Source organism: Copadichromis virginalis, linkage group LG19, assembly GCF_057382275.1.
Source record: "Copadichromis virginalis isolate Kocher_CV1m ecotype Utaka linkage group LG19, C_Virginalis_male_GT1.1, whole genome shotgun sequence".
NCBI lineage: Eukaryota > Metazoa > Chordata > Actinopteri > Cichliformes > Cichlidae > Copadichromis > Copadichromis virginalis.
In genome coordinates this window covers 26,707,430-26,720,574 of record NC_140636.1, presented here as the reverse complement: position 1 = coordinate 26,720,574, position 13,145 = coordinate 26,707,430, and the positions used below count along the sequence as shown (strand labels likewise).

The following is a 13,145-nucleotide window of genomic DNA, read 5'->3' as shown; positions in this document are numbered from 1 at the left end:
CAGGGTGAGATCTAAAACCTGCAGGACACCGGCCCTTGAGGCCTGGAGTTCCCCACCCCTGATCTGATAGGTTCAATGTTTTTGAGAAAGTAAGGAGATTAACAGAAATCCGATCCCTCGTATCTTCTTCCAGCAACGGCTCAAGGCTACTTAAAGAAATGTCGGCAAACCTGTTTTGACAAGTGGGGAAAAAAGAAAACAAACAGAGCCACAGAAAGCTGCAACCATTTTCAAACTGACCATTTGGCAGCGTTATCAAAGTATCATTGTTCTGAAATGGTAAAATCCTTTTTTGAATAAAACAATGTGACCACACATCTATTTTTCAGGCCATGCCACTGCAAAGCAAATCCTCTCCCACTCACACAGAAAAGTTGACCCCACACACACTGGACACGGACACAGATAAAAAAAAAGCATCATCATTTGGAAACTATTTATTGAACATTTGCAACCAGTTAAATACAGAACTCTTTTCTCTCTACATCCCTCAACAGCAGGGACTGGCTCCACTTCATTACACTCTTGAGAGGAGGGAATGTTACAGGACTTGGTAAGGCGCACACTGTGCTGGAAGTCTTTTGGCTTTCTTTCTTCTGATAATAAAGAGAAACGAAATCTGCCTCTCAAATGTCCAACTCTGCTTCCTCTCCTCGCAACTGTTTGACCTGCAGCCAGGTGCTTCTGTCAATCCATACAGCCCGTGGCAAAAATGACACAAATAGGAGGCGAGAAGAGAAAACTGGTATAGACTACTGAGAACAATCCCTACTGGATGTAGTCTCAGATGTGTAGCCATGACTGAAAAGCTAAAAGTAAAATGATCAACATGAATATATTAGAAAAATGGCAATTAGTCTTTAATGAACACCTCGCCTCACCACCTCCCAAACAAGTTTTGGGTTATAAATTAAAACTGTCCAAATAAAATCAATTAACCAAGACTTTGGGCCCCTGTTCAGTTCCACTTCAAGACTGGAAAATCGTCATTGAAAAAAAAACAAATGGCACTTTTCAGTCTCTTGAACTGGAATCTAGAATCTCGACTCCAATGACATCGACCCCAACCCTAAAAAAATCAACTCTAATTTACATATATGGGTGAGGTGCTCTTCAAGCCTCTGCCATTTTAGCAGTTGTTCCCCAAGGGACAATGAGAAGGGGGCTCTGTGGTCTCTTGGGTGGGGTCGGGGTGAGGTGTGGGGCTAGGCCACGGTTTTGAAGGTCTGCAGTATGAGGTTGGTTTGGTGGATGAGCCGGTTTGCGCTGATGAAGACATTTATTGCCCTGGGAACAAAGAAAAATGATAGCTTGTGAAAACTCACTGGAGAACATCATACACAGTACAACAGAGTGAACAACAACTTTAGAACAAGAGTGGAAAAGCTGCCTTCCCTTATCTAATTGGTTAAGGATATTCAAATCTAAACAATAGGAGTAGAAGTCCTGCAAGCATGGATGCTCCTGTGACCCTCTCTAACAACTTTATCCACAGTTGACACAAAACAGGATGACACTTTGTTTGCACACGGACAAAAGTCATACCTTGGAACACTTTGCATTAGTTATTATCAATCTGATGATAACCAACTATGAGCTAGTTCCTCCTACAAAACCACGAACACCAGTTTTCTCAAATAAGGACTGCAGTAACGTTAACATTTTGCCGCTTCAATTGCAATCTCCCACATCCCAAAATATGGAATCTTTTCACCCAATTTCTATAGTGGCTATATCTGAAATAAAATCCTCAACTTACCCACAACCACTTACCCACAACCATAAAACCCCAAGTTTTTGACTCTGTTGGGGTTTCTGTGGTCACACTCATAAATTGCTCTTTGATGCAAGACTGTCCCCCCAAGTGCTTTAAACAGGGGGTTATCCAAACAGCAATACACACAAGTTATAGACCTCTTTAAAACTTCCTTTCATTGCTAAAATATTTGAAAAATTTGCTGAGACAAGGTGTTAGAGAAGCCCGATATTCCAGATAACTTTGGTTTCAGGATGTTACAGTCCACAGAAACAGCTCCTTAAAGTCTCAAATTCTGATAGCTGTAGATACGGGTGACTGTTGATGTCTTGTTTTGCTGGATCTTAGCTCAGCCACTGATACAGTTGATCATCAAATCTTCTACGTTGACAAATCTTAAATTATGCTTTATTATTCAACAATTTCTGGACCCGTTTCCTCTGTTTTTAGAAACCACTGCTTTCTTGAACTTTTACTGTGAAATATCTTTATGCACACTATATGCAACAACGACCAGGCAGTTTTAGAAAATACATTTGCACATGTTTAACAGAGACACACATTATATGACAGGCACACAGAGCTTACCAACTCTTTTTTATGTTTTAATGCAATTCAAGATTCAATAGAATCTGTCTTTAAAACAGGGTACTGATTAGCTGAGGCATAACACGTGGTGCCATACTTACTTTCCATCTTTGAAGTATGTTTTGAGGGTGTCACTGAAACTTTTGGAGTATTTCACAAACTCCTTTTTCTGGTGTTCCAGGGCCTTGCCGAGCAGAAAATAAAGCAAAAACATCCATTTGAAATGAGGGGAAAATGTGAAATAATTCAAGTAGTAGTAATTGTAGCGTATTCATTACTCACTCTGCGATTCTGGTACTGATATTTTTTAATGACATTGTTGACTGTGTCCAGGAGCTCTTTTATGGCGCTGGCAATGTCTCTGTGAAGTAAAATGAAACATTTTTTTTTTCAAACACAAATTCAACCAAGAAGCTAAAGGATAAAATCGGAATCAAGCACTACCTCAACCCCTTCCCCCGATATATCTCGAACATCTATTAGAGATGTCTGCTAGAGCTTGTTGGATGGATCTAAATATCGACAGTATCGATACCAACGCAGGTATTGGTATCAGATAGATACTAGCAATACTGAATTTATGCAAACTCAGTATATAGCCTACTGAATTGTGTTAAATCAATAATATTTTTTAGGAAACTGGAATCATGCACTATGAAAAATGTTTGAACATTTTGCTCAATATTTCTCCAAAGGTCTTCAATGATTGTTGTAGAATTTTCAAAACAAAATCGTCCAATTTAGCAGTATTTTCCAGATGTTTTACTACACAATTTCAAACAAAAGGGCCACAGGAAAAGTGTAAGGTGTCCATTTGGAAGATGTGATGGAAAATTTAAAACAGCTAATGGGCCTTAAGAAGAATGCAAGCATAAAAGAGCATATTTACCAGTTTTTATCCATCTTTGAACAATCTCCCTATAACATTTATTAGAGCATAGAAAAAAAATCCAGCACTGCATTGTTATAAATTAACAGTTATAACAAAAAAAATAGATCTCAACTCAGCAAATTTCAATGTATGATTCTTGAAATAGTTATTAAATATATAGATAAAGAGTCACGCATCTTATAAGGAAGAGAAAGTGAAAATTTCAACCACAAACACCTGCATCATAGTAGTATGCAAATACTATGGTGCCCATTTCTAATTGTGTGGAGAGACAGAATGCATATGTGCAATATCCGCTTTCATTTGTAATCTGGTGGAAACCCTGGAGCGTGTGTGTGCATTCGCACTCACTTGATAGTTTGTAGGAAGCGTACTCTGTCATTGATCTCATCTGGGATTTTGCTGAGGATGTGTTTAAGAGCTCTGGCCTTCTCATTTAGGTCCTGGAACTCCTGCTCAGGTCGGTCAATCATGAACTCTGCAGGGGAGATGAACAAAACAAAACAAAAAAACGAAACACACACACACACACAAAAAAAAAAAAAAGATGTTTAGCACACCCACAAAGACTAGATGATTTACAACATCTAACAGAGCATCTTAACATAGCATCTAAAGTGAGGCTGTATCGAAAAACAACACAAGCCTGTACTTGCACTGACATTAGCACAATTAGATGCATGAAAATACCATTAAGCAGCACAGCATCTTAGAAACATCTCATAAAAATCTGTGTGCACCAGAGAGAAAAACTAATTCATGGCTCTCTGCAGATTTTGAATTACATAAAGGTGTCTTATTATCAACTGCAAAATCAAGCTGTTTTGTGTGTGTGTGTAAATGTGTGTGTAGATGAATTATGTTTTTCATAAGCTGCCAAATCAAAACACTTTAGAATTGGACATGGAAGTAAGGAAGGAAGGAAAGAAAAGAAAAGAAAAGAAAACAAAGGGAAATCAAATCCTGACCAAGTATTGTGTCCTTGGCAAATCAAATATCTGGAATCCAGTTTTATTTGGTGTATTTTATTTGACTGTATGTAAACAACAAACAGCAAGCAGCTGCCCTAAATACAGAAGTATCAATTCTAGTTTTAACTTTCTAACTAGAAACTCAGCTGACTATGTTTCAACCCTCAGGTGTTTCCTGCAGAGTACACGCATTTTCCCATAAACTTCCAAAAGCGTGGGAGCAAACAATGTTTGCTTTAATAAAGAACAGAACAGATGTTCAGTGTTAAACCAATTAACTATTAGACGTGTCCTGGTGCATGCGTAACAATCAAGTTTCTCTGAATCATTAGACACACTGTCAGTACTGCAAATACAGTTTGCTTTGGCAAGATTAGAGGACACATGAATGTATCTTTGCGAGTCAACATATAATGTGACAACACAAGCCTTCCTGAGAATATAACACATTTACAAGGTGAAGTCAAGAACATTTCAGTGTGAAAATGCTGTCTCTCTACCCACCTTCCACATCATCAGCTGCCATGCGCAGTAGGGATTCAGTGAAGTTGATTTGGATGTTTTTTTTCTCCAAGATCTTCATTATGATGTCCTGAGTCAGGCCGGGGTTCTCCCTCTCCGCCTGACAGAAGAGGAGAGTCATACATGTGAGGTGAGCAAGACAAACAAGGCGCTCGGTTTGTCTTCTCCAATAAAAGCACCAGGGGGGCTTAGCCGAAGGCGCATAGGACAGAGTCAGAAATGTATTGAAAGTCAGACGCGCTCAGATGAATGTACAAAAGCTCTCCACCTGAATAATTCAACAAGGTAGGAAGCAGCGAGGGCAGCAGAGAGCCTAATCAGAGAGACAAGTGAACAAAAGCCCCACAAATGCCAAAGTAAAACAGCTGTAAAGGGATCAAATGTCCCTTTGGTTTGTATAATGATAAAGCCGCTTCAACTCTATTAATATTTCATTTGCGCGCGCACACACACACACACACACACACACTTAACACAACTGGCATCTGGAGTGGTATAGAAGCAATCTATGCCTGTGCCACTGTGCTTCTATTATCCCAGTGCAATCAGGAGGTTGCTCTGTTATTAACAAAAACCTCTTCTGATCACTGCAGGCTGGTGTCCAAATCACAGCACGAGTGTGAATATCAGTGCCTCTCATGTTCTATTAATACCTGCTGAGTTAATTCATTTAAACACTAAGTATGAAAACTGAGGTGCTCAAGTTTAAGGAACATAAAAAAAACCTAATGCATAACTGATAATAAAGGTAAGAGTGCTAAGAGTTTTTTCCCCACATCTCTGGCCAGCTCCATTTCTAACAAACAAAAGGAAAAATACAGACAAATGAAAGCAGTAACATAATTCATTTTACAACGAGGAAAAAGAACCTATCCTGCGACATGAAAAGGTAGTAGAAATAAAATCTGGGAAAAAAACTGGACTTTGTATTTCACCAAAAATAAACAAATAAATCAGATAAGCACACAGCTGATTTTGACTACTTCCCAGTTAAAAACAATAGAAATTGCCCTTAGCCAATGAGCATATCCTGGATAATACACATATCTAACAATTGGAATAAAAATTTACAAAACTGACTTAACTTTTTATTCCGTATTACCCAAAGTGAGTGACTGAACCCACACTCTCATCAAAAAAATAAAATCTAAAGACCATTTTACCACAGACTTCTATAGGTGTGGATCCTTTTGCAACCACATGGATTGCCCCCTGGTGGTCATTAAAAAGAATGCAGGTTGAATATACTTCAGAAGTTAAACAGAAGCTACATCCAACTCTTACGCAGCTTCTATCTTTGTAACCTATCTTTGTTTGCATCAGACACACATTTTGCAATGACCCAGTTATCATGCCAGTCAAGGAGAATACATGCCTCTTGTTATTCTGCCAAAGCAACAAACTCATTATTGGTGAGGGCACCAGACAAAAAGCAGATGCACCTGCAATGTGTCACGCGAGCTGGAATGCAGCCTAGGTATAACAACCAAAGATGACGCAAAATTTGAAGGTGTGAGCAATACTTCATGTCTCGGGCCTTCTGCCTGATACACAGTCTTACCTTTATGAAGGCTGCTCTGAGAGTCTGAGCTGCTGATAGGTTGATCCTCTCCAGCTAAAAAAGGGGGGAAAGCAAACATGTTGATGCCAAATCTGGACATGCTGCGTCCATCACAGGTTATGTATACACACTTTTTTCATCCTAAATTAAAGCATTCTGATTAAAGATGTCAGGTCAGGTTTATACAGTCTTGCGTTAAACGTAACAGTAGTTACGTGTGAAATAAGTTTGGTTTTGGTATGTCTTTGATCAGCTCCCTGTAGGTGGGTATCTATCATGTCATCAAAGGAGAGCACATAATCACTTAATCATTTACAAAGAACAATTTTTATTTTGATACATTTATGAAAACACTTAGATGCCCCTTTGATGTGGACTGAAGTTTTGAGCCTCTGTATATGGACCATATTTAATATGTTTGGGCTTTTAAGCTGAGTGTAATCAGAATGCTGGGCTCTATGTAAAAACACAGCCACGCTGTAGTGCTGGATGATATGAAAAATAATCTGATCACATTGATCTTTTCCATATCAGTCGATATTAGTATCAATTAAACCACCGTTTCATTCTAGCTTTAAGGTTCCTTTTTACTCCTGATGTATGAAGATATAGTTTATTTTGCTTTAAATGTTATTTATTTTCTGTCTGAAGTTACACATGATATACTGTAAAACTTTAAACAACTGTATTTAAATACACGACACGGGTATATAATAAAGTCAATTCTAACCAGGCAAAAGCTTCAAGTCAAAGAAGTTAAAGAACGCAAACAAAGTGGAAAAACTAAATTCCAAATAAATAAAGTAGGTATCAAAACAATAAAAATAATTTTTTTTAAAGTAGTATAACATATTTTGTATAGATTCAAACTGTTTTACATTATTGGGAAACAAACCCACAAGTAAATAAATTCGAAATTAAGAACACTCTTCGTGGAAAACTTAAGAAACCTTCAAATGTAAACAAAGGAGAACAAACTAAACGCGTCATATTCACTCAATTATGCTTTGCTTTTGCTCTGACACAATAAATAAATAAATAAATAAATAAATACAAATGAAGAAAAAAAAAAAGAAGGTACAAGAAGTCCAGAAATGTCTCTTTGAAGTGAGCAGTGAGGCTCATGTGCATATATGACCTAACCATAAAACCTCTGTGTTAATGAAGTATAAGAGCTGTTCAGCTGTTTCTGTGGACACTGTGTGTAGATGAGAAATTGCCATCTGAGAGAAATATTTACGTCCTGGGACCTAGTAACAAGAGTTAGTGACTTTAATCAGCCGCTTAAATCCAACATTTTCTACTGTGCTTACCAACATTAAAGTGTTTGACAATTAGGGCTGCCACAAACGATTATTTTGATAGTCAACTAGTCACCGATTATTTTTATGATTAGTCGACTACTCAGATCATGCATCCATTGGATGTAATACGTACAGCTTATTGCGCCAGCATGCATCTGCTCTTATATAACTATCATTAGCTTACAGCTTTAAGTGTTTAAGGTATGCGCCAACTAAAAATAAAGACAAGATAATAGTTTATTAAACTTTTAACATCTGCTCTTTGCTCCCTAAAATATAACAGGACATTGGAGTAAATTCTCTACTATCTCACACTTCTGTTTAATCAGTTTTTTGTTTGACGTTTGTTCAGCTCTGTGAAAGCTATAACTTTAATCTCAGCCAAACCGTTTTACTCAGGAACAAATAAAACACTGAAAAAAGCCAAACAACAATTTTTTTAAGTTATGTAAGTGACTTATATATCATGTTTAACCCGAGTAAGGAAAGACCGTGGGCGTTCGGAAAACATTGTTTTACATACATACTTAAATCCATCCATCCATCCATTCACTTCCGCTTATCCTTTTCAGGGTCGCGGGGGGCGCTGGAGCCTATCCCAGCTGTCATAGGGCGAGAGGCGGGGTACACCCTGGACAGGTCGCCAGTCTGTCGCAAGGCTAACACACAGGGACAAACGACCATTCGCACTCACATTCATTTGCACATTCACACCTACATACTTAAATCTCACTACTTATTCCTGCATCTTTCAGGATCTTACAAAGCTTCAAACGACGCGTCGACTATTCAATTAGTCGTCGACAATTTTGATAGTCGACGTAATCGTGACTAGTCTACTAATCGTGGCAGCCCTGTTGACAGTAAAGTGGGCAGCTACATTCAAGATATCACTGTGTTGGTTTGTTTTTTCTTTAGAATGCATGACATGAATGGTAAAGACTTGCATTACACGTGTATGTATAATGCAAATAAATGGTGTAAGGACGGCACTGCTTCAGATGGTAAAACCTATTTATGGAATTACGTGTGTCTATGCTTTCAACAGTTTGCAGTGTATGCTGCTCTGCTTCTTTGTCTGACTTTAAATAACCCAAATATCTCCACACTACCTCTGCCAAGTATGACTAAAAATAAAAACAACACAGACTGGTTTCTGATACTTGAGGTTATCACAGAAGTGCATTTTAGCAGCCTAAAACAAATGACAAGGTGTGTGTATGTATGTATGTATGTATGTATGTATGTTTTGCATATTTCTCATGTTTTTATGTTTCAAACCATCAAACAACTCTTTATATTAGACGAAGATAACCCAAGATTCTATTTATTAGACAATCCAAACCCATCTGGTCCTATGTGAAAAAGTAATTGCTCCCTAAACCTAATAGGTTTGGCCAAAACTTCTTTATTTATTTATATTTTTCCCTTTTTCTTCTTCTTTTAAGTAAGCCATTTTCAAGCATGAACAGCCTGTCTAAGGTCATGCCAAAGCATCTCAATAGGATTAAAGTCTTGACAATGCCACCCCAAAACCTTCATTTTATTTTTTGTTTGGTTTTTATGAGCTTGAGCTTCAGTGCATGAATTGATGGCTGGACATTCTCCTTCAAGATTTTCTGGTAGGGAGCAGAATTTGTGGTTCCCTCAATTACGGAAAGTTATTCAGGTCCTGAAGCAGCTCAGACATGTTTGACTGTTGGTATGATGTTCTTTTATGAAATGCTGATGCAACGGGACTCAAACCTTCCAAAACTCTGGTAGACATGAGACAAACCTTTGTGTTCTTTTGGTCAACAGTGGTTTATACCTAGAAATTCTCCCATATGCCATTTTTTCTTATTGTTAAATCATGAAAAATGGCCTTAACTGAAGCAAATCAGGGCTGCAGTCCTTTTAATGTTGTTCTGGGTTTATTTGACCTCCTGGATACGTTGATGTGCTTTTGGGGTATTTTTGATAGGTTGCCCACTCCTGGGAAGGTTCACCACTGCTCCATGTTTTCTCCATTTGTGAATAATGGTTCTCACTTTGATTTGCTGGAGTCCTAAAGCAAACAAAGTGAATAATCCTTTCCAGACTGACATTTTCATCTCTTGACTTTCTTAAGCTCTTGGTATGATGTGTTTCTTTACGAGATCGTTTAGCCTACCTCGCTTTGTCTGACAGGTTCTATTTAAGAGATTCTTGATTCGCCAAGTAATCAGGTCTGGGTGTGGCTAGTGACATTCGACTCAGCTTTTCAAAAAATGTGGTTAATCAAAGTTGAGTTTCTCCCTTATTAAATGAAATAATCATTTTAAAACTGCATTCTGTATTTACTTCTGTTATCGTTTTCCAATATCTACATTTGTTTATTGATCCAAAACATATAACTGTATGTAATATGCAAAAAACAAACAAACAAACAAACAAAAAAAACAGGAAGTGGGCAAATACTTGTTCACAGCACTGTGTATGCATCTTTGTTTCTGCTATGCCGATTCATTATTATAATCACCTGCTATATGGATATATTTTCAAATGTGTTACTGGGTCTCTGGTTTCTCATACAGGCATGCTAATGCTGATAGCTTCCCTGCACATCTCCTGATGAGGGGATGTCCAGGGAAGCTATCAGCGCCTTTGTCCCCAGCATGTGATATTTTACCTCATTGAAAACTGGATACATCACGGCGTACAGCGTCATGGATACCATGGAGTTTGTCTCCGCTTCATTCTTCATCTCCTCCATTGTCATCCTCCAGGGAGGAGCAGCTCTGGTTGTAACAGTGAGGAAGAATCTGCAGCTCACATACACTCACACATACACTCAACCAGTCACACACACACGCTCAAAACCACGCAAACTCCAGAGTATAGTAGCCTGAAGAAGAAAAATGTGAGACAGTAAAACAGAGTAAACGAAGAAACTGGATTTATAAAAGTACACAACTAAAACTCCTGAACACTCTAACATTAAAACAAATGCTGTTTAACTAGCATTTTCTATCGTGTTCAGACAAAAAGAAAACCAAATTGACCATATTACTATTAGTTAGTAGTTAATACTATTGACCAGTATTGAAGTCATTTCAAAAGCTTTCTATTAGTTCATAAAGCTCTCAATGGCTTGCCTCCCTCCCTATCTCTGACTCAATGTTAACCCAATCAAACCTCTCAGGCCATCAAGTGCAGATCTTTTGAATATTTCCCAAATCAGATCCAAGTTTGCCGAGTGGTCTTTCTGCTACTGTGCTCCTGTTCTTTGGAACAAGCTGCTCGCTGACTCAAAACCTTGGGTTTTCCCATAAAGTTTTATTTTGCCATTTTGACTGCCTTAAGAGACTGTCAAACCTACGCAGGTTTTTAATGTTTCCATCATTTGTTTTAAGCACGTTTACGTACAAGGAAATTTTCTATATAAATAAAGCTGCCATTGCCATTCAAACACTGCTCTTTTGTGAGTCTGGAGAAGGGGAGTGGCACAGTTACCTGGCTGATGACAGCAAACCTTCAATGACCAAACAGCAACGTAAATATATGACAGTTGACGGAATTAAGAAGAGCTTATTAGAAGCAAGACACCATTCATAATTCTGTTGATTCATATCAAAATATGTAAAAGTCCAAAAGGAATGACAGGAATAACATTAACAACAACAAAAAAGTTTGGAGATGTAGATCAGACATTAGCCTCCTAAATACCATCTGGGGTATTCAGCTAGGCTAGCCAAATATCTCTCGATGTCATTACGTTTACATTAAAACAAATGTTTAGATTTTTTTTTCAAAGTCATAAACTAGATTAACATTACTATTTTTCAACCAAACGCGATGGTAGCTGGCAAACCCAACCACTTAAGCAGCTTACTGGATGTATACAAGCCCAGGTATTTGAGACTCGGCTAACTGGACGTAGCTAACCGAGTAGATATAAAGTAGACGTTACATTGAGCTGGCTATTTTTCTTGAGACTGTTAAAATCAAGAGTCAGAACAACAAATGGGTGGGTATAGTATTATATTTGTCGCGATCTACCCGTAAAGATATCAACCTGAGGCCTATGGCCGAGCATATCGATGGTAGCGAACTGCTAGCAGTGAAGAGCCGAGCTTCCGTGCTAGCTCTGGTAATTTCTGGATTTATATTTTTTGAGATCCTAAAACACGCCAACCGGCTGGTTTAGGACAAATGTGTACATTACAGTATGTGTCAAAAATGTGAGCAGGTATCTACCTTTTGTCTGACTTCGTAAATGGGATGGTTACGCCGTCGATAGCCTTTTTAGCTGCTGTGTTTTCTCTACAACTTAAGGCGGAAGTTTTTTAGGACTGGCCCGAGCGACATCTTCCGGCCCGTTGCTACGTAAACACACACCGTCCAATCAAAGAGCGGATAAATTAAGCGACTCTGACGTCATTTAAATAGTTACATTGTACACGTAGTAGAGTTTTGAGTTACTTTGCGGAAGTCTTGTCTTCTCATGATAAAAATATCACACGGGCGTTTCTCTCCTTCGGACTCGGTAAGTTCTCAGGGGAATCCAGACTTGAGAGTCCAGGACTGAGACAGCAGTGTGGCAGCATCACAGCTCAGCTCAGCTCCATTGTGTCCTTCAGTTCCTTGTTGGGCTTAATTTCATTTTGACTAATATTTACAATGCAATGCAGATGCACTGTGAGCAGGTTGGACAGGGTAAGAAATGAAACAGCTGAGGTTGAGCCTCTGAAGCCAAGTCAGAGTGGTAAGGCTATGGTTTGGACATGTGCAGAGGGGAGGGGACAGTGGATATATTGCAGAATGGATGTTGAATATGGAGCTGCCATGGAGCAGGTAAAGAGGAGGACCATTGGTGTGAGAGAGAAAGGGTCCTAGGGAGACGGTGAGATGGAGACAGACATTCAGCTGTGGTGAAATATGGTGCTTCCCAAGAATTTAAACCCAATTTGATTTGGTAAATGTTGCTTTCAAAGTGAAAAAAAAGAGCACCCAAACTATTTACTTAAATTAACTCATTCACTGCCAGCCATTGGCAGTGAATGAGTTAAACCCATTGACTCATTCACTGCCATTGACGGCTATAGACGTCAATGGCAGTGAATGAGTTAAAGTTGTAACACCACTGTAGTGCATCAGCTCATTATGTAGAATGACTGACGGAATCATATACACTGTGTTGTTGGACCATAATAATTGAATCAATGACAGGTGTTACTTAGATATTGTTGATAGCTCATTTATAATATTCCATTGAATCTGCAAAATGATAAGTAACTACAGCTTTAGCAAAGCAGACCTCAGGCCATTACACTACCAGTGCCATGTCTGACTGTTGGTGGGATGTTTTTTGGTTTGTTTGTTTTGTTTTTTTTATTAAATGCTATGCTGTCCTATTTTTCACCAGATGTAACGGGACTCAAACCTTCCACAAAGTTCAACGTTGATCTCATCAGTCCACAGAATAATTTTTCAAAAGTATGGAGGATCGTCAAGATGGGTTGTGTTGTAAATGTGGGACAAGTCTTTGTGTTCTTTTGGTCAGCAGTGCATTTTACCTTGAAACTCTCAC

At 38.5% G+C, this 13,145-nt stretch overlaps 1 protein-coding gene across 1 annotated transcript; it reads right to left on the bottom strand.

Moving 5' to 3' along the window:
- Positions 1–422: 422 nt before the first annotated feature.
- On the bottom strand, positions 423–11,958 carry LOC146686286 (programmed cell death protein 10). Its single transcript, XM_085442178.1, has 8 exons — positions 11,813–11,958; positions 10,245–10,460; positions 6,291–6,344; positions 4,712–4,829; positions 3,588–3,714; positions 2,627–2,705; positions 2,446–2,528; positions 423–1,287 (listed from the first exon to the last, which is right to left on the bottom strand). Exons 2-8 carry the CDS (start codon positions 10,332–10,334, stop codon positions 1,206–1,208), a joined length of 633 nt encoding a protein of 210 aa, XP_085298304.1. The 5' UTR covers positions 10,335–10,460; positions 11,813–11,958; the 3' UTR covers positions 423–1,205.
- Positions 11,959–13,145: the final 1,187 nt, after the last annotated feature.

Coding starts and splice junctions, on each gene's coding strand:
- LOC146686286 (XM_085442178.1), bottom strand. CDS start 10,334: ATGACAATGGAGGAGATGAAGAATGAAGCGGAGACAAACTCCATGGTA. Junction 3,715..4,711: donor GGCAGCTGATGATGTGGAAG/GTGGGTAGAGAG, acceptor TCTCCCCTGCAG/AGTTCATGATTGACCGACCT. Junction 1,288..2,445: donor ACATACTTCAAAGATGGAAA/GTAAGTATGGCA, acceptor CTTTGTTCCCAG/GGCAATAAATGTCTTCATCA.